Below are 20,334 nucleotides of genomic sequence, written 5' to 3'. Positions count from 1 at the left end.
TGTAGAAATTGACAAGTGGACTTTGGAGATGGAAGAACTAGAATATGCAAGAGTCTTAATTAAATTGCCTGCAGCAAGGGAGGCTCGGTGGGCGAGGATGCATCATCCACCGTCGCACATGACGCAACGTCGTCCTCAACATGCCGCTCTGCCGCGCCTGCTATGCCTATCGGAGATGGTGGTTTGGTGGTGGCGGAAACCCCTTCGAAATATGGAAGCGACTCAACATACTTATTGGTGGTTCGTAGGCCCTTAAGCGTCGTCGCAATACATTGTAGGGGCTTCTCCGTGAGTCCTATCGCGCACATGTGTCTTTCCCGCGGTGCTGCATCATTTTCTGGTGGTGGACAGAGGTTGTTGGAAGTTGGGGAGTGTAGCAGTAACAACTCACAAGAGGTGGGGTATGCACGCCCTGATGGAATCAATGAACTGCCTCGCAAGAAGGATGTAAGGTTAGTCTATAATTTTACTGATATTGATGATAATGGTGTTTTAAATTGCAATCGTTTGGTTTGGTTAAATAATGAGAATTTGGAATGCAAGTAAGGATTTAGGGTTTTTTCCTTTAGGAAACAAGGAAGAAGTCTTAGACAATTTAAGAAGTATGGAAGAAAGGGACAATAAGAAGGAGGGCCTAAGTAAGGGTGGGAAAAATGCTTTAGATGATGAAACTGATTAGTATGAATATTAGGGGTTTGGGAGGATGGATAAAAATGAAGTATATTAATGATCTTATTAGAAAAGAACAAGTAGGTTTTATCTGTCTTCAGGAAACAAAATGTGAACAAAGTAGTAAGGAGAGCTGTTATCAAATGTGGGGGTCAAATGAAATTGATTGGATTGAGATTGGGGCAGTTAATAATGGTGGAGGGATAATCACTATGTGGAAGAAATATTGCTTTGAAATGAAAAGGTACAGAAACGGGAACAACTTCTCAATCATTGAAGGAGTACGGAAGATAGGAACGCCAATAGAAATAACGATAGTTAATGTATATTGTGGTGGAACCTTAAGAGAAAAGAGAATTTTTTGGGATGAGTTATGTGAGGTAAAAAAGAGTCACCCAATAAAAATGTGGTGCGTAGCTAGAGATTTTAATTCTATTAAAAGTGTTGGGGATAAAAGAGGTCAAAGCTCTAATGTCAACTATAGTAGCGAAATACAAAGCTTTAATAATTTTATTGAAGCTTCTAGTCTGATTGATATTCCGTTAGTGGGAAGAAAGTTTACTTGGTATAAACCTAATGGGACAGTTAAGAGCAGAATAGATAGAATTTTAGTTTCCTTGGAATGGTTAGAGAAGTGGCCGGGAAGTAAACAGTATGCAGAAGGGAGATCGGTTTCGGACCATTGTGCTTTAATTTTAAAGGATATAAATATTGACTGGGGCCAAAAACTGTTTAGATGTCTAGATGTATGGCAAAAAGATGTTCGGTTTAAGGAGCTTGTAAGGACTAAGTGGGAAAGTTATGTAATTAGGGGAAACATTTGTACGTTTTGAAGGAGAAATTGAAAAGGTTAAAGTTTGACATAAGGAGTTGGAACAAATATGTATTTGGAGATGTTAATAAACAAACAATGGAGTTAGAAAACAGAATTCAAGTTCTAGATGAAAAAGATGATGAAGGGGAGTTGAGTGTGGAAGACAAAGAAGAAAGAAGACAACTTTTAGTTGACTTGGGGCAAGCTAGAGTTAAACAAGAATCGATCTTACAGCAAAAAGCAAGGATGAGTAGGGTAAGTCAGGGTGACTTGAATAGAAATTTTTATCATTCAAGTATTAAGTGGAGAAGGATGCAAAATGGAATTAATGGTATCAAGGTCGGGGATTAGTGGTGCGATGACCCGATTGAAGTAAAAGCTGGAGTGAAGGAATTCTTTGAGGGTAGATTCAGCGGGAGGGGGGGGAGACAACAAGTTAGTTTGTATAATGTTCGATTTAAGGGTATCACTAGAGAGGATAATGAAATGTTGGTTGGAGTTATATCTAAAGCTGAAGTAAAGGAGGCGGTTTGGAACTGTGACAGCTCTAAAAGTCCTGGTCCGGATGGGTTTAATTTTGGTTTTTTAAAATTTTGTTGGGATATTTTAAAAGTAGATGTGATGAATGCGGTACAAAGTTTTTGTAGAGGGTGGAAGTTGGTCGAAAGGTACTAATGCTTCCTTTATTACTCTTGTCCCAAAGGTTGTAAATCCATAACTTTTGAATAACTTTAGACCGATTTCATTGGTGGGATTTGTGTATAAAATTGTATCTAAAATTCTCTCTTCAAGGTTGAAAAGGGTGTTGGATAAAGTTATTGATCCTAGGTAGTCTGCTTTTCTGGAAGGAAGGGGTTTGTTGGATAGTGTGTTAGTTGCTAATGAGACCCTTGAGGAGGTTAAGAGGAATAAGAAGGAATGTGTGGTGTTTAAGGTGGATTATGAAAAGGCTTATGACCTCAATAAGATGTGAGTTTATTTACTACATGCTAGGAAGATTGGGATTTTGTGGAAAGTGCATTGAATGGATAAAAAATTGTCTAGAATCTTCCTCGATATTTGTGCTGGTAAATGGAAGTCCAACAACTAAGTTCAAACCAATGAAGGGTCTAAGATAAGGGGACCCGATAGCACCTTTTCTTTTTCTCATTGTGGTTGAGGGACTTGCAGGGGTAGTTAGACAGGCGGAAGAAAAGATGTCAGTAGAGAGTATTGAGGTCGGGGAAGGGCAAGTAAAGGTGAGTATGTTGCAATATGCAGACGACACCCTATTTTTTTGTAAAGCCTCAATTCAAAAGTGTTTGGACATTAAAAGAAATTCTGAAGTGCTTTGAACTTGCCTTTGGTCTTAAGGTTAATTATTCCAAGAGTAAGGTTAGCGGAGTGGGTGTGAACATCGGTCAGACTATGATTTTTGCCTCTATTCTTAACTGTGATATTATGAAGACACCTTTTAGTTATTTGGGGGTGACGGTGGGCGGGAATCATAAGAGGTGTGCTTTTTGGGAAGGGGTGCTCAATAAGTTACGGAGTAGGTTGTGTTCTTGGAAAGAGAAATCCCTCTCTTTGGCTGGCAGAGTATGTCTTATCAAATCGGTGCTTACATCCTTACCGTTATTCTATGTCTCCGTATTTTGTATGCCAGCTTGATGAGCATATATTTATTCACACTCAATAACTTTAATCATGGATTATTGGACTATAATAATAAATAAATCCATTGTTTTAATTTAGATTCATATAATTGGGTTTATTTGGGCCTTAAATCTTATTATTGTTCATTTTGTGTTTTTAGAGTAAATTATCCGGATGAAACATCTACCTTTGTGAATGGGCCAAATATGCAAAAGTCCAAGTTGCTTCTTGAACCAAAACAAGAAACAAATTCTGATGAGAAGAAAGAGAAAATGAAATCTACAATATCTTAAACAGAATTGGAAGCAAATCTTCTGCAAAATACAAGAATTCTAGAAAGTTAGAAACTTGGAAACTGTTAAAAAAATATAAACTACAATATTTTCCCAAGATCCTTGGAGCATAAAAGCCTATAAAAGGAAACAAGCATCAAGGAGAAAAGGGAGAGCTTCATCGGGTTTTCTTAGTTTCTTTTCTTCTTTGTAATTCTTTTGTTTTACCTCCGCATGGAAGGCTAAACCTATTTGGTTGATTCTTTTGTAATTCTCCAATGAGTTCTGAGGTTTTGTTCGATCAAAGTTTTGATTTTTAATTCTCTACAACAAATGTTTTAATAGTCTAATTTCTTGGAAAACTGGTTTTTTGTGAGAGGTTGTACTTGAACGCATGATTGAGAGTCTTTCTTATCTTAAACTTTAGTTTCTTAGTTAGTTCGCATTGTTCTAATTAATTTCTTGGGCGCATGATTCAAGAAAAAGGAGGTAAGCATTCACATGGAGTATACGCATGAAACAAAGTGGGTATTGATTAAACCAGTAGACGCATGTTTTACTGGTGAGTTTCAGTTGAATTAGATTGACACTTATTCAATCTGGTTTAACTCTGTTGGAGGATTGAGAAAAGATTAATATTTAGAGAACCTGTGAAGAATTCAATGGTAGAAGAACTTGGGATCAACCGCTTTTTATTTGTTGTTTCAAATCTCTTCTATATTTCTTGCATAACTATCTCAATTTTCTTTTTATTATGATTGTTATTACTAACTCTTATTATTGCAGATAGATTCTAAACACCGATCTACTAATTTCACTATTAGATTCGTTGGAAGACGACTTGGGGTCATCTCACCACAATTATTCTTTGCTGATAAAAAGAAGATAAAAGTATATATCTTAACCCAAGAGGTATATTGGCATAACACTTGACAGAAAGTTAAAGTATATATCTTCACACTTTATTTCTCTTGATGTTTTCTAAAATAAAATTAAAAGAGAGTTGTAAAATATAAAGTCATTGATGAGATGTTTATTTCACGTTAAAGGTAAAAATATATAAAGTGTAAATGTAAAATAGATTCTTAACAAATAATATTTACTTGATTTATTTGCAATATATATATGTGAAATTTATCATTTTGTGAAGAGTTTGAATATGGTACAAGTATCAGAACAGTGAGTTATGGAGTTAATAAGTAGGAGTGAGAACAGAAGAAAAAATGTAATATATATATTGATCAAAGGAAAATGCAACATATTCTATTGAACTAACTAGATGGGAAAAAAAATGAAGGTATTTGAAGGGAAATCATCTACAGAATCAATTAACCAGGAAGAAAGATAGAATAGGATCATAAAGAACTTGTTTAACATTGGTAGCCATGAAAAAATCAACGTGAGCATATTCTTTCCTAAACAACACCACGAGCTTCTTTGCAACATGATTTTTGAGGTCATTCAGCAAAAGCTGCACATCATTTACGTCAGATAGCATATCTGATCCTCCATAGCTCAGAAAAAGAGGAAATTCCTTTGGCATTGCTGTGAAGTCATAAGGAGGAGGCAATACTCCACCATAGTGCTGGCCGTTCTGTAATGGATTACGATAATCATATTTTGCTATACTTCCTGTTCTGATCACTACGAAGAAACCACAAGAAGAAACAAATGGGGTCAATAAGAAATGAATTTTATGTTCAACATATAAAATGGGTGAGAAACAAGAAAAGTGGATACTCACTTTGACTAAGATGGATCAAGTTCTGTGTTGCTGTTGACTGTAGTCCATGATCAAGAAAGGAATTTAGTTTGGTGGAATTTAAGCAGCAATTTGGACCTGGAATTACAAGGTAAAAAGTAATGTCAAATAAGGAGTTCTTTAATATGATATTGCCAACAACATTCATGGTACCTGTGAAAAATGCCAACGGGTTTGAGCAGTCAATTTTTAAAGTAGTGCACAAGCCTTCCACTAATTTGGCAGCAGCTTCCCTGTGGTTAGATACTACTGTTAGAATCAAAATCATAACTTTCTGCATAAAGAACTTGTAAAATTTCAAGGTTGATTACCCGTTTGGAATGAATTCATGGAGGCCTATTAAGCCAAGATGCTGTCACATTGAGAAAATTAAAAAAAAAAAACATCAAACTCAAATTGTATTCAATAAATGAATTGAAATTTAAATGATGTTGCTTGTGTCTCACCTCAGCTACAAATTGGTCAGCAAATATTCTTGCTATTGGTGAATTAACTTGACGCATATGAGCAATTGGGGAAAGCATTGCAGCTGATCTCAACATGTTGAACACTTTTCCTCCAGAGAAAGCAGTAAAAGCCATTAAGGTTCCCTGAATTTCAAACAAAAATAACCTTATCATCATATACATTTGAGAGCAATATCAAAACTGTAACATAACATATACATATCTGTACATTGTATATACTAGGATTTGCATTATTTCTTAATTATTTCCTATGAATAGCTTATAAAATAAGGTTTATAAGAAAGAAATTAGAGACATTCATACCAAAGAATGACCAACGTAATGAATGTTCTGAGCAGTGTTTTTGTGCACATAGTTCACAAAAGCAGGAAGATCATAACTAGCCAACTCATCCCATGACCAATTCCAAAAAGCCTACACAAAAATAATCAACAAAACAATTAGCTATTTTTAACTGGTTTAATCAAAGTAAAAATGAATGCATGTGATCTTATTAAGGAAAAGAACCTTGTCATTAGAAGACAGTGATGTGTGGCCGCGGCTATATTTTGTTCCACGAGTATTGGAAATCCACACATCATAACCATTATCTGCTAAGATAAAAGCCAATGCTTCATCTGGACCATTTATCAGCCATGTTAGGGCATCCTGAAACCACACAACACAACACAACAACTTCATTATCTCAGTTCATCACTCACTATTTTATGAAAAACTTGTATATGTATCTTTCTAGGCCTTGAAAACAACTTACACAGAAGAGACCATGTTGTAAAAGCACCGGTGGCTTGTCGGCTTTCTTACCGGAGCGCCCCGCTGGCAACCTCTGCAGACTGAGGATGTAGCCATCGTCTGTCTGAACCTGATTCCACCAAGAAGTTCATCAGTAAAATGACTTGATAAACACAGGCATGTGGATTCAACATGATGAGAAAATATATAGTAATATGTATGTACCTGATGTTCTTCACATTTGTAACCTTGTGTCACTACCGCTGTTTGGCAGATACCATCAATTTGAAAACCATGATCATTAACTGAAGAGGGTGTTGCTTCAAAATTTGGTCTCCCTTGTGCTATTGTAACGCAAAGGAGGGCTATTGAAACCAAGCTCACTACTGTGTTAGCCATTGCCAATGTCTGGTTTTTTCTCATACTTTGGTAATTAACAAAACTGATGGCGTTTTATAGGCTTTTGTAGTCTAAAGACAAAGATTAATAGATGGCTGTAACATAATCTTTTATGCTCAAATTTAACTTATTTTCAACAATCAATTCGTTTAGAAACATAAATTTCGTATACGTTGGAGAGATTTCATTTCAGTTAAATGTGTTGAAGGATTTCTTTTACAGTTTTGGAATAAAATTGTTTTTAACTAAATTATTATTTTCGGTAGGGTCTAAGAATTAATTTCGGAAAACAATATGTGAAATGATGGAAAATATTTGTTATTATCAGAAAAAAATCTATAATATTTTATTTAAATATAAATATGAAATATTTAAAATATTTAAATTCACAAATAAATATAAATATTAAATTGTTTAATGTGTTATTTAAATAAAAATCTGAAAGATATAAAATTTTCAATTTTAAAAAAATAATAAATAAATAAAAATATTGAATGTTTTATTTAAATAAAAACATGAAACATATAAAATTCTTAAATATTTAAAATCCTAAATATATAATTTCTAATTATTTTATCTCTTATTTAAATAAAAATATAAAATATATAAAATTCTTAAAATATTCAAAATTCTAAATATAAATATGTTTCCTAAATTATTTAATGTCTTATTTAAGTAAAAATCTGAAATATATAACATTCTTAAGATATTCAAAATTCTAAATATAATTTCTAAATTAGTTAATGTCTTATTAAATAAAAATCTGAATAAATAAAATTCTTAAAATATTCAAAATTCCCTAAATTATTTAAAGTTTTATTTAAATAAAAATCTGAACTATATTCAATTCTTAAAATATTTAAAATTTTAAATAAATATGATTCCTAAATTATTTAAGCCTTATTTAAATAAAATCTGAAATATGTAAAATTCTTAAAATATTCAAAATCCTAAATAAATGTTATTCCTAAATTATTTAGAATCTTATTAAATAAAACTCTAAAATATATAAAATTCTTAAATTATTCAAAATTTTAAATACATATCATTTAATGTCTTGTTTAAATAAAAATCTAAAATATATAAAAATTTTAAAATATTCAAAATTCTAAATAAATACAATTCCTAAATTATTTAATTTCTTATTTAAATAAAAATCTAAAATATATAAAATTACTAAAATATTTAAAATTATAAATAAATATAAATATTAATTTATTTAATGTCCTACTTAAAAATACATGAAATAAATAAATATTTAAATTATTTAAAATCTGAATAATACAAATTTTAAATTATTTATAGATTTAAATAATTGCATTGAAATTAAATTAAATTTATACTATTTTAAAGTTTTGTACACTACAAGAAAATCATAAAATAGAAACCAATTTTAGAAACAAAAAATAATTAGTTGCTATAGTTACTAAATTAGATACCATTTTAGGGACTAAATAAATTTTTTGTTTCTAAATTAGTTTATATTTTTGTTAGATGGTTTCTAAATTGGTATCTAATTAGCAACCAATGTTTTTGCTACCAAATTTAGAATCTAATTAGATACCAATTTAGAAACTATTTAAAAATAATATAAACTAATTTAGAAACAATTTTTTTTTAGTTTAAAAAATGGTCTTTAATTTAGTTACTATTGCAACTAATTATTTTAGTGTCTAAAAATTGGTTTCTATTTGATGATCTTCTTATAGTGGTAAATCTAAATCTAAATATATGGATTGAATTTAATTTTTAATTCTAAAAAATAGTTTTAATGTTTTTAAATAGGTCTATACAGATTTTAAAACTAATATATTTTTAAAATCAATTTTAAATCTAATATAATTAAAAATAAAAAAAATGAAAAATATTGGATCTTACACATACAAAATTAAAAAAAAAGTTTAATTCACTTCAAACTCTAATTAACAAAACTAGAAATTGTATGATATGATTAAAAGAAATATGTTTATAATGGAACAGTATTACTTAAAACTCATCTTAACAAGAAAATTATTAAACATAAACTAATTTTAAAAATTAAAAATAATAAGTTATTATATTGTTTAAATTAGATATTATTTTACGAATTAAAGAAACTATTAAATATTAAATTAGTTTTTATTATTAATAAATAATTTTTAAATTAGTATCTAATTAACCGTTAAAATTTTAATTAACAATTATTTAGATTCTAAATTTGGTAGAAAAATCTTGATATAGGTAATTGTACTGGCCAGACCTCAGACATTGGCGTCAAGACATTGACATCGGATCCTGATGGTCTGGTCGCATCAATGGGTCACGTAAGTGGGTACCAAAAATAATAATGAGTTATCATCCAAACGTAAGGAGGACCTAAGTCACGGGAGGGTTCATGCATGTGGTGTGTATAGTACATTCAAGTCTAGCACAAGTAAGTAATCCTTGGAGGCACTAAGGCCCGTAAGGGTTAGGGTTTCCAAGGATTAACTGCATGCATGACACATGAATACTTAGGGCACTCATAGAACATATGGCCCCGAAGCGCTGGTGCATGAGTTGTACCCTGGCGGCCATATTGTTAAGATTTTGCATTCCAGAAGAGGAAAGTCTCGTGCAACGGCTGCGCTAAGATTGTGCAATGCGTCACAGGATGCCTCGCCAGTAACCCTAATTCCCTTAAGGAAAGATCCTCGTGGGACAGGGAGTTGACCTAGATACAGTCTATATAAAGGGTGGTAAGAACCCTAGAAAGGTACACTATTTCTAAGACTGAAACTGCTTTACATACTTATTGTTTCTTAGCCTAGTACTAACTTGATTGTCGAAGTGGAATCAACAGGTCCCCTCTGTTTCAACGGAGCCACTCTCGACCACCCAATGAGAGAGTAGAAACCACCAACAAATAGAAGAAGTCACCATCTGCCTTTGAAGTCAACGACGGCTGAGTCAACCGGCGAGAACATTTGGCGTCCACCGTGGGACCCGATAAAACTAGGTCTCATTCACAATCGTGTTGAGAGTCATCCAACAACATGAGGAATACGAGGCAAGGTACATCTGCACTAGAGGAAGGAGACAACGTCTCCATGCAACAACTCATGGAGAGCATTCGCGCTCTCCAGCTGGCTGTAGCGGCATTCAAGGTTGACCAGGACAGGATTTTGGCAGCGTTGCATGCAAACAATGAGGAACTGCGCAGAGCCAACGTAGAACTATGTAGAGATTTGCAATGCATGGGTAAGCGTACAACTGATGAGCGAAAGCCGCCCATACCGGTTAGGGCTCGCCCCATGCCATTTTCGCAAGCAATCATGGACACTGTGATACCAGCCAACTTCATGGGACCAAATATCGCCTTCACAGGCGTAGAGGACCCAGAAGCCCATATCACGGCTTTCCACACCCAGATGATGATCTCAGGAGGCACCGACGCCATGCACTGTAAGTTGTTTATGAGTACTTTCTCAGGCACAGCGTTGGACTGGTTCATCAGTCTTCCTGATGGACACATTACCTCATTCGACCAATTCTCAACGTTATTCAGAGAGCAGTACATCGTCAACCAGGCTCCCCCTCCTGTCTCTTACGATCTCTTTGATGTAAAGCAATACCAGGGAGAGACTTTGAAAGACTTCATAAACAGGTTCGGGGCACTGGTGGTGAAGCTGCACACCAAAGACGAAGACATGACGGTACACGCCTTCAGACGGGGGGTGTTGCCAGGACCCTTCCGTGATTATCTGATAAGGTGTTGCCCAAAGACGTTAAACGAGATCCGCCACAGAGCCGTAGCCCATATCGAAGCAGAAGAAGAATCTAAAAAAAAACGCGGAAGCATTGGCCTCGTCTATTATTAGAATTAGAATATATAAACTAATTTTAAAAATTAAAAATAATTAGTTATTATATTGTCTAAACTAGATATTATTTTACGAATTATAGAGATTATTGATTTTTAAATTAGTTTCTATTATTAATAAATAGTTTCTAAATTGGTATCCAATGTTTTAATTAACAATTATTTAGATTCTAAATTTGGTAAAAAAAAATTGATAGTTAATTAGATACCAATTTATATATTAATTTATCAATAATAGAAACTAATTTAGAAATTAATAATTCTTTGAGTGTCTAAAATAATATATAATGTAGTCAATATAATAACTAATTATTTTTTATCTCTAAATTTAATTTTTATTTAATGATTTTCTTGTAATGATTAATGTAAGTTAATATTATTTGTTTAAATAAATATTTTTTAAAATATACAAAATATGGTTTGATAAATATACCTTCAATGCATATTTTACGTAATTTAATTTTATATTCATTAACAAATTAAAAATAGAAAGAGCTAATATATGGAGAGAGAGAGAGATCCATCCAGTATGTTAAGTGAAATGAATTACTTTCCATAACTTATTTTATATTAATAAGTACAAGTTTCTCTCCTCTCTATTATTATTATTATTATTATTATTATTATTATTATTATTATTATTATTATTATTATTATTATTATTATTATTATATTATGTACACATCTTCTGTTTGAAATTATCCTTAAACACATTCAATTACAATGAGATAGATTTCAGACTAATAACTATTTTTTATTATAGTATGTAAGACACATAACTTTGAACATAATTTATATATATAAATTATTAATATAAAATCTATTTATATTTAAAATAATTATTTAATGTCTTTTTAACAATTTAAATTAAAAAAATAACTCTAAAAAAATACCTATTTAACTTTTTATATTCTTTTACATACTTAACACATCGAAAAGTTGTTTAGAGATATACCTCCCTTTTCTCTTTTTATAATCGACAGTATTAAAGAGGTCGACTTAAAAAAAGTCATTATTTTTTTATCTCGAAACTCTCACTTCATGCATTATAAACAATCCTTAATTTTATTTTTTTTCACATGAAAAATGTATTACTTGTATAACTGCATATAATATTTCACTCTAATCACTTTGATTTATTTTTTTTCTAATCAAATCATTTTTTCACAAGAAAAAATTTAATAAATGAAAAGTAATCTGTTATACCAACACTCCATAAATCACTGAAAAAATGGATTTTACCGAAAATCGTAAATATGACAAAGTCACCACTATATAATAATATTTTTATTTTTATTTTCTAAAAAATTATCATGTTAAGACATTATTCTAAAATTTGACATTGCTAAATTGGCATATCAAATTTCAACATTCATCTCCTATTACATAAAAAAAATTATTAAAAAAATAAAATATAAATAATAATATTCTTATTAATATTTTTAAAATTATCATTTATTATTAATATTAAAATTAATAATAATAATAATATTATTATTATTATTATTTATTTAAAATTATTATAAACATTACAATTATCATAAATTATTTGTAATATTACTATTATAATTATTATTTTAATTTTATTTAATAAAAATATTATTACTATATTGTTATTATTAACTATTATTATTATCTTTATTGTTATTATATCAATTTATTAAATTAATATTTTGTATAAATCTATATAAAATAAAATTATCAGTATTATTATTATAAAACATTATTATTAATTTTAAGACAATTATTATTATTATCATACTTATTTTTATTATTGCTATTAATATTATTATTATTACTATTATTAACTTTTATTATTATTATTATTATTATTATATTAATATTATGAAATTTATCAATCAATTTTAACGTACAATTATCGATGAATATTTGCACACTATACGATAAATTTTATTCATGAATATTAAAACATATAATAATTTTTTCAAATTTCATAATTACTATCAGAAACAAATTCTCATTTTTTCGGTAATTTAGTGAAAAATTACTGATAAATCGTTGGAAAATTACTGAAAAATGAGTGAAACAAATCCTTGTTGAAAAATTACTCATAAATCATATTTGTCTTCAAAATTTGTCGGTAATTTATTTTTTAGTAAAATAAAAATTTCTTATATTATTCAAATGATATAATTTATTAAATTATAATTTATTTAAATAATATATAATGAGCATTTGCTCATTTTGTATATATATATATTTCATGTATTTAATTATATTTTAAATATCATAATTATCTTATGTTTGGGTACTAAAAGTGAATAAAGAGAAATTGAAGTGTTCTTACAAGGTTGAGATTCTAACTGAGTGTCTCCTTCGGTCTTCGTCTTCTAGTCTTCTTGACTTTCAAGTGTGGTGGTCTCCTGTTTGTTCTTCCTTTCTCCAAGCTGAATGGGGGTACTTGCGAAGGCACTCCGACAATCAAGTCAGTCTGAGTACAATGTTAAGGTGAGTTGAGAGTGAAAAATTATCTTTGGTGTTGGGGTCCCCTCTAATATTTATATTTTTTGGTGGGCCTCAATTGTTGTGAGCTTGCTTGTGGGTCCAACTAAGGGCCCAATTGTGCCTTAGTCATGGTTTACCATTAAGTACGGTTTAATTACAGTTAATTGTAGGTTTATGGGTTGCGTTCGGATTAGGGGAGTGATTCGGCCTTCTCGGTTATTCGGCCATGTCGTCTTCTCGACAATCGGTAATACATTTGCCCCCCAGGTTCAAGTGGAGCGATTTGAGTGTTAACGTAGAGTCTATAAAGAGAAATTGTCTTATCTTTAGCTTAGATATTGATCCCGAATCATGGGTCATATGCCCCTCAGGTCGTAGTAGAGGTACTCTACGTAGGGTCTTATATGGCCAAAAGACTGGGTAGCCGATGTACCTTATAAGCGTCAGTTTTCATAATTGTCATGCCGAGTATTTGTGTGTATGCTCGGGAAGCCGGGTTGGGGAAGCTCTTTGGTGTGTTTGAGGCATGCAATGTGATGGTCTGTCAGAAATCGCAGATTCGCGTGATCTGGGTTGTTGATGTTGAGTTAATCCAACGGTGAAGACTGAGTGTGACAGTTCATATTCGCCTTTCTCTCCACTATAAATAGGAGTGGTGGTGGGTTCCATTTTTGACGTGTCACCCGTGAACTTGCTCCGAGAATCTGAGTGCCGAGTGAGTCTTTCTTATAATTTGTGTGCACCAGTTGAAGAGTCTTCTAAGGTAACCATGTCCTCCCTTTCCATTACCACTTTATTTTCATTAGTGTCGGAGGGTCCTAGTAGGGAAAGGCCATTGGCCATAGATGTCAATTTTAGTGATGCCAAGAACACTGAGGAGTCCTCTCGGGTTGTCAGTCCTGTAAGTATGAATGACCCAGAGCCTACAGTGTCGTCTTCCTCTTCCCAGAGTGCATACGACGGAGAGGAAACCCGAGAGGCGATTACTTGTGGGTAGACAATAAGGTCCGACACTTTTTTTCCAAATGTATCGAAACATATATGCTTCAAACCTTTGTTGAGAGTGTAGATATTGTTTTAGAAGGTTTGTCGAATGGTGCCTTAGTTTTATGTAGATGTAGAGAGTACAAGACCGTGTGTCTGGGTAGGGGGAGAGAAGCTAAAGACTTTTTTTTATTGTTATTCTTGTTTGATCTCAGACATTCATGTATGTTTTCCTTTTAATTTGTTTACCATGGAGGTGTTGCATATCTTAAACATGTCTCCTACTCAGTTGCACCCAAATAAATGGGCTGCGCTCTAGGCCTTTTGGTTGCTATGTGAAGTGCTATGTCTTAAGCCCACCCCTAGGTCTTTCTTACATTTTTTCGGTACAAGGCCGGGAGACCGGATTAGTTGGGTATCTTTAGTCGGCTAATCGAAGAATAGCCTTCTTGCTCCTTTCACCACATCTTATAAGAATTTCAAAGGGAGTTTCTTTAAAGTCGTGATTGAGGAGGAAGGACGACAGTTTTTCTTCGAGGGCGAGACTCCCAGGTTTCCATTATATTGAACAAAGGATCTGACACGTTTTCATATGTGATCGAGATCCCTGATGACCGAGGACGACCTGGAGGTATTGTCAGTCTTGGACGGGCTTCCCCACAAGATTCCAACCCGGCCTCTTGTTCGTGCCTACCTGTCTCCTCAATGAAACATTGATGTTGATGGTATGTTATTCTACTCATCTCGTCTTATTTGTATCCTAACATTGACTTAATCCTCTTGTCATGTGTAGGGATAATGGCGAGTATGACAATGGCAGGCAGCAACAACGATTACTTCCGGGAACTTCGTCTGAAGAGGCAGGCTCAAAGGGCAGGGAGTGTTGAGTTGGGTGTCAAATCCGCCATGCCGGTTGCAGAGGGTAATCGTCCTCCCATCAATCCAAAGAAGAGAAAGGAAGATCGTGGCCGTTCCTCTCGGCATCACAGGGAACGCTCTTCTTTGGGAAAGTCTCCAAAGAGAGGTCGTGCGGCCGGGGGATCGAGTTCCACTGACCCCAAATTCTTGGATCACGACTTGCAAGTGGCCGAGAAGGTCACGATCAAACTTAACCCCTACGAGCAAGATGCCTACCTCTTGGCTCATCCTTCCCAGGTCCATGATGCCTTGATGGAGTTGTGTTCACGTACCCTAGTTCTCGGTAAGCGGATAGCTTCGGACTTGATGAAGTGAGATAAAAATGTGGCCAAGTTGGACAACCTATGTGCACAACTGGAGGAGTCAGCTGCTAACCTCCAGACGACCTTAAATAAAAACAACAATCTTCTTACTAAGAACCAACACCTTGAGGTCGAGGTGAATAATTGGAAAAACTTGTGTGTCGAAGCCAAGAGAATGGGGAAAGAGGTGGCCGTAAAGGCGAATGAGGAGATCCGGGCTCAAAGAGAGCCTTTCATATATGACCCTCTCGAAGTAACGGTTCGAGGAGAAGGTAGAAAAGTTGTTGAAGGACCTGGAGGTAATGTTTTGGATTAAGACGAGCTCAGGTTCCAAAAGGCTCTTCAGCAAGGTCAAGTTTGATGTCGATAAAGACTTCTACCAGGGTCAACTTGTGCCAATTGATCAGATACTGAGTGGCCAAGAAGTCGCGTCGGCTCCACTAGGAACTTCTAATGCCGACATGCTTAATTCTTCTTCAATATTTTTTTTTAATGTTTCAAATTCCTTTTGCAACTGCATCACCATTGCCATCGACATCATATTCTGGTAGTCTCCCTGCTCTCCAAATTGTTCCTCTCTTCCACTCATATCTGCTTACTCTCTTAGCTATCATGTTTCTCGGTCCCCAGTGGGCGCCAAAATGTTCTTACAAAGGGTCCAAAAACTACTCTTCCTTCAGCAAAATGTGTTGACTTCTCGGATCTTCTGAACTTCTCGGGTTGGGCTCTCGATTCACTCCTGCTTGAAGTTGGGCGTATGGCTGACAAGTTTACTGGGCTAGATCAACTAGACCTCTCGACTTCTCCTCTCAGTCTCCACTCACAATTGGGCGTGTGTACCTGCAAGGCGCTCCGATGCCAAAGTCAGAATCAGTTTGATATATTTATCATATAAAATCACTCCACATACCTCTTAGATTGATTACCTATTTATAATGTTCTCTTATTGGACCCAAAACTTATTTGGACTTTTCTTTTTGTACCTAATATATTTTTAAATACACACCTATTAATTTGGGCCTTATCATTATGGATTTTGCTACAATAACCATTTATAATGTTATTTATTTATAATTTTTACATTTAACCTTTCGGGTCGACCTTTCAGTCCAACCTTTCGGTTTAACTTTTCGGTCTAACCTTTCGATTGACCTTTCGACCTAGCAGTACATACATAAATTAAAAAAATGGAAAAACTTCTAAAATTACATTATAGCAAACTAATTAGCTTATAATTTGTATAAATGTTATAGAGAAAATAGTTATAGAAAGTATTATAATACGTAATATTATAAAGTAATTCAAAATAGCTAACTTTTACACGTTACAAGCTTTTTCTTTTTCATTTTAAAAATATTCTATAATTTTTCATTCTAAATACTATAAAAGTATATACCACTGATTTCTTTAAAGTATTACATAACTTATTTACAAAATTCATATATACCTCTGATTTCTTTAAAGTTTTACATAACTTATTACAAAATTCATATAAATCCTTTCAAAGAGTAAATATGAAGAAATAAAAGTTTTAAGAGATAAAAATAAAAACCAGTTAATTTTTATATAAGTTAAAATTAATTTATATAGAAATTAAAAAATGGAAAAACTTCTAAAATTAATTTATAACAAACTAATTATATTATAATTTTTATAAATGTTATAGAGAAACTTACTAAAATAATTATAAAAAGTATTATAATACCTAATATATAAAATAATTCAAATTAGCTAACTCTTACACATTACAACTTTTTTCTTTTTCATTTTAAAAATATTCTATAATTTTTCATTCTAAATATTATAAAAGTATATACCTCTGATTTCTTTAAAGTTTTACATAACTTATTTACAAAATTCATATAAATCCTGTCAAAGAGTAAATATGAAGAAATAAATTTTTTAAGAGATAAAAATAAATAGAAAAATTAATGTTTATATAAGTTAAAATTAATTTATATATAAATTAAAAAATGGAAAAAATTCTAAAATTAATTTATAACAAACTAATTATATTATAATTTTTATAAATGTTATAGAGGAGCTTACTAAAATAATTATAAAAAGTATTATAATAAGTAATATTATAAAATAATTCAAAATAGCTAACTTTTACCCATTACAAATTTTTTATTTTTCTTTTTCATTTTAAAAATATTATATAATTTTTCATTCTAAATACTATAAAAGTATATACCTCTGATTTCTTTAAAGTTTTACATAACTTATTTACAAAATTCATATAAATCCTTTCAAAGAGTAAATATGAATTAATAAAAGTTTTAAGAGATAAAACTAAAAAAAAAGTTAATTTTTATATAAGTTAGAATTAATTTATATATAAATTAAAAAAAATGGAAAAAACTTTTAATATTAATTTATAACAAACTAATTAACATATGATTTTTATAAATGTTGTAGAGAAACTTACTAAAATAATTATAAAAGATCATGTGTAACACAAATCTTTACTTCAAGGGAGATAAAGAATAACTAAGATCTTGTTTCAGACTGACTCATCCAAAGCAGAAGACATGATTAACATTAACAGTGAGCATTATATTCATGGGTGCTGCATTCACAGTATATGATGTTTTATCAACACATAAGCAATGCTAATTGAAACCATGAACACATCTAGTTCTACTTCAAAATTCGAATCCTAAAATACTCCTAAATCTGTATGCAGAAATAAACATTTTGACCATATACCAGGTAAAAAAAGGTTTATGAGAAAGAGCACAGAATCTCAACTGTAAGTGTAATTTATAATTCCTCCTAACCTAAACTAAAACGAACACAATCTTCTTAAGCCCATTTAGCTATGAGAGACATAAAACCAGCTCCTAACAGAAGAGAAACATTGGCCCCTAAACGGAGTCTGCCACTCTGTTGCATCCTAGGATTCATGAAATCAGTGGCAAGAAGATCAACAAGTGACATGTAAATTAAGATCCCAGCCGAAGCTGCATTGAACACTCCTTCCACAATAAGAGCAGTTGGACTATTCTCATCATAAACATTTGTTATTCCTATGCCAATTCCAATCCCCACTGGAGTCGTCAACGCAAAGAACAACCCCATCACTATAACAGATACTCTCTTGAAATTTGCCTGCAACAGTACATTTCAAACGTCATTGATTAATTAGTACCAATCATCTTAATCATATTTATTTGTTCCATACCAACCCAACAAGTCCCACTCACATCTTTAAGTCAATCAAGAAAGTTCATGAATGGATAGAATACCTGAGATATACAGCTTCCAAGTCCCATGCCTTCAAAGAATTGATGAAAAGTCAAGGCAGCTACCAATGGTCTTATTGTGTTCGGACTCTCAGAAGCTCCCAGGGAAATTCCAATGATAACAGAGTGAACAACAATTCCCAACTCCAACACCTGCAACAATATCAAAACCCTCAATCCCAAACCATTATCAACCATATTTAAGAAACCCCATTAAACAATTCAAAACCTTTCAAATTAGGTCTCTATCAATTGACAAAACGAAGAAGTGATGAATACCTGTGATATGACTCGATGGCGAAGAAGCTGGGAGGAGTGATCATCGGAGTGAACAGGGCCAGGAGCATGGCCATGCGTTGCATGCGTGTGAAGATGCACGTGCCCTTCGTGCCCTGCCTCTTTCTCCACATCCCTATTCTCACTCTGTATTTCTTGGGAATGGTGTTTCTGAAAATAAGCAGTGGCATAAGTATCCACCATGAGAGTCCCCATGGCAGTGCACATTGCCACAAACCCAGTGAAAGGAAAATCTCCCCATGGATGCTCCTTCAAACAAGGTGAGGTCAGATTCTCAAAAGCATCTGGTAGCACGTGGATGAAACCCGTAGCCAGAATTACACCCGCAGCAAAAGCTTTTATGATAAAGAAAATATCCTTCTCTGGACTCAAAGCAGGTATCACTTTGCCCAGAAGAGGAATACACACCCCAATTGCACTAGCAATTAGAATAGATACCAGAGCTGCTATTTTGTATCTCATAGCTTTTTCTCTGTCACGATTTTCATCTTCTGCATCACACGTGCATTCTGCTCTAACTAAGGTCGGAAGTACAACCAGAATGATTAAAATAAAGGAAGAAAACAAGAATTGATTTCTGAATCTACCCATGGTAGATAAGTCCGGATAGAAATAAGGAAAAGAAAAGTACAGTGAAGAGAAAAAGTGATGGAGAATGATATAAATAGGAAACTCTGTAAGTTTAAAGCAGTAGCCTGATATAATAAATAATTGATTATAATTTGTATAATATACAGATAAAGAAAGAAAAAGGAAAAGGAAATGCTATAAAAAGCATGTCATGAAAATGTCGACATGAGTATGTAACAACCAATGAAAAACAGGTTTGAGGATTTTAAATGTGAAGAGTTAGTGAGAGAAGAAGAGAAGTGTGTCCATCATGAGGAAACTATTGAAAGGTGTGAAAGAGAAGAATAAAAAAAAGTAAAGTCAAATTAACGATCTGTGTTTCATTCTGAAATCTCCGAAACGTATGACCTACATAAGAGGAAATGTAACCATCAAAATCATATATTAAATATGCAAGTAGAAAAATATGAAGTCCAATCTCATTTTATCTTCTATACTGTAATGCATAACTAATATAATAAAGAAATTCTTAATCTCATTTTATTTTTTATTATTTGACTCCGATCTTTTAAATCTTTTATATGTTGGTCATATATTTTTATCATCATAAGTAAATTATTGCAAATTGAATTTCTTTCGTTAAATTTAAATAGTTGATTTTATATACCAAAAAGTTATCTATACTGATTTTCTAACGAATATTAATGGGATATATATTATCTAACATAGATTAATCATGAGAAGAATTGATATAGATACTTTATACATAATTGATTTTATATGTTTCTAAGATTTTTTTGAACTGTGTAATACCACTTAATTAGAACAAATTATATTTTCAGGATGTATACAATATTTGTTATCTTCAAATATACCTAAATGCAACACAATTATAAAGAATATAATTTTATTATCAAAAGATGAAAACTTCACTTATGAGAATACTGCTACGAAGACC

The 20,334-nt window shown here is 32.3% G+C and overlaps 2 protein-coding genes across 2 annotated transcripts; both read right to left on the bottom strand.

Annotated features, from left to right (window-relative positions):
• Positions 1–4,714: 4,714 nt before the first annotated feature.
• On the bottom strand, positions 4,715–6,753 carry LOC137833016 (triacylglycerol lipase 2). The gene is made up of 9 exons (XM_068641412.2): positions 6,577–6,753; positions 6,374–6,481; positions 6,127–6,267; positions 5,923–6,033; positions 5,599–5,742; positions 5,464–5,504; positions 5,306–5,385; positions 5,135–5,230; positions 4,715–5,034 (listed from the first exon to the last, which is right to left on the bottom strand). Exons 1-9 carry the CDS (start codon positions 6,748–6,750, stop codon positions 4,715–4,717), a joined length of 1,215 nt encoding a protein of 404 aa, XP_068497513.2. The 5' UTR covers positions 6,751–6,753.
• A 10,989-nt stretch (positions 6,754–17,742) lies between these two features.
• LOC137830907 (zinc transporter 8) lies at positions 17,743–19,446 on the bottom strand. Its single transcript, XM_068638308.2, has 3 exons — positions 18,789–19,446; positions 18,513–18,662; positions 17,743–18,375 (listed from the first exon to the last, which is right to left on the bottom strand). Exons 1-3 carry the CDS (start codon positions 19,395–19,397, stop codon positions 18,070–18,072), a joined length of 1,065 nt encoding a protein of 354 aa, XP_068494409.2. The 5' UTR covers positions 19,398–19,446; the 3' UTR covers positions 17,743–18,069.
• Positions 19,447–20,334: the final 888 nt, after the last annotated feature.

This window comes from Phaseolus vulgaris, chromosome 6 (genome assembly GCF_051622355.1).
Source record: "Phaseolus vulgaris cultivar YP4 chromosome 6, ASM5162235v1, whole genome shotgun sequence".
NCBI lineage: Eukaryota > Viridiplantae > Streptophyta > Magnoliopsida > Fabales > Fabaceae > Phaseolus > Phaseolus vulgaris.
The sequence above is the reverse complement of the archived record's forward strand: the minus strand, read 5'-3'. Positions and strand labels throughout refer to the sequence as shown.

Bases quoted from the DNA above. Each gene is read 5' to 3' on its own strand.
- LOC137830907 (XM_068638308.2), bottom strand. From the start codon at position 19,397: ATGGGTAGATTCAGAAATCAATTCTTGTTTTCTTCCTTTATTTTAATC. The intron at 18,663-18,788 runs GTATTCATCACT...ATATTGTTGCAG, and splicing joins GCCATCGAGTCATATCACAG to GTGTTGGAGTTGGGAATTGT. The intron at 18,376-18,512 runs GTATTCTATCCA...GTACTGTTGCAG, and splicing joins TTGGAAGCTGTATATCTCAG to GCAAATTTCAAGAGAGTATC.
- LOC137833016 (XM_068641412.2), bottom strand. From the start codon at position 6,750: ATGGCTAACACAGTAGTGAGCTTGGTTTCAATAGCCCTCCTTTGCGTT. The intron at 6,482-6,576 runs GTACATACATAT...TGGTGGAATCAG, and splicing joins ACAAATGTGAAGAACATCAG to GTTCAGACAGACGATGGCTA. The intron at 5,505-5,598 runs GTGAGACACAAG...TCAATGTGACAG, and splicing joins CTGACCAATTTGTAGCTGAG to CATCTTGGCTTAATAGGCCT.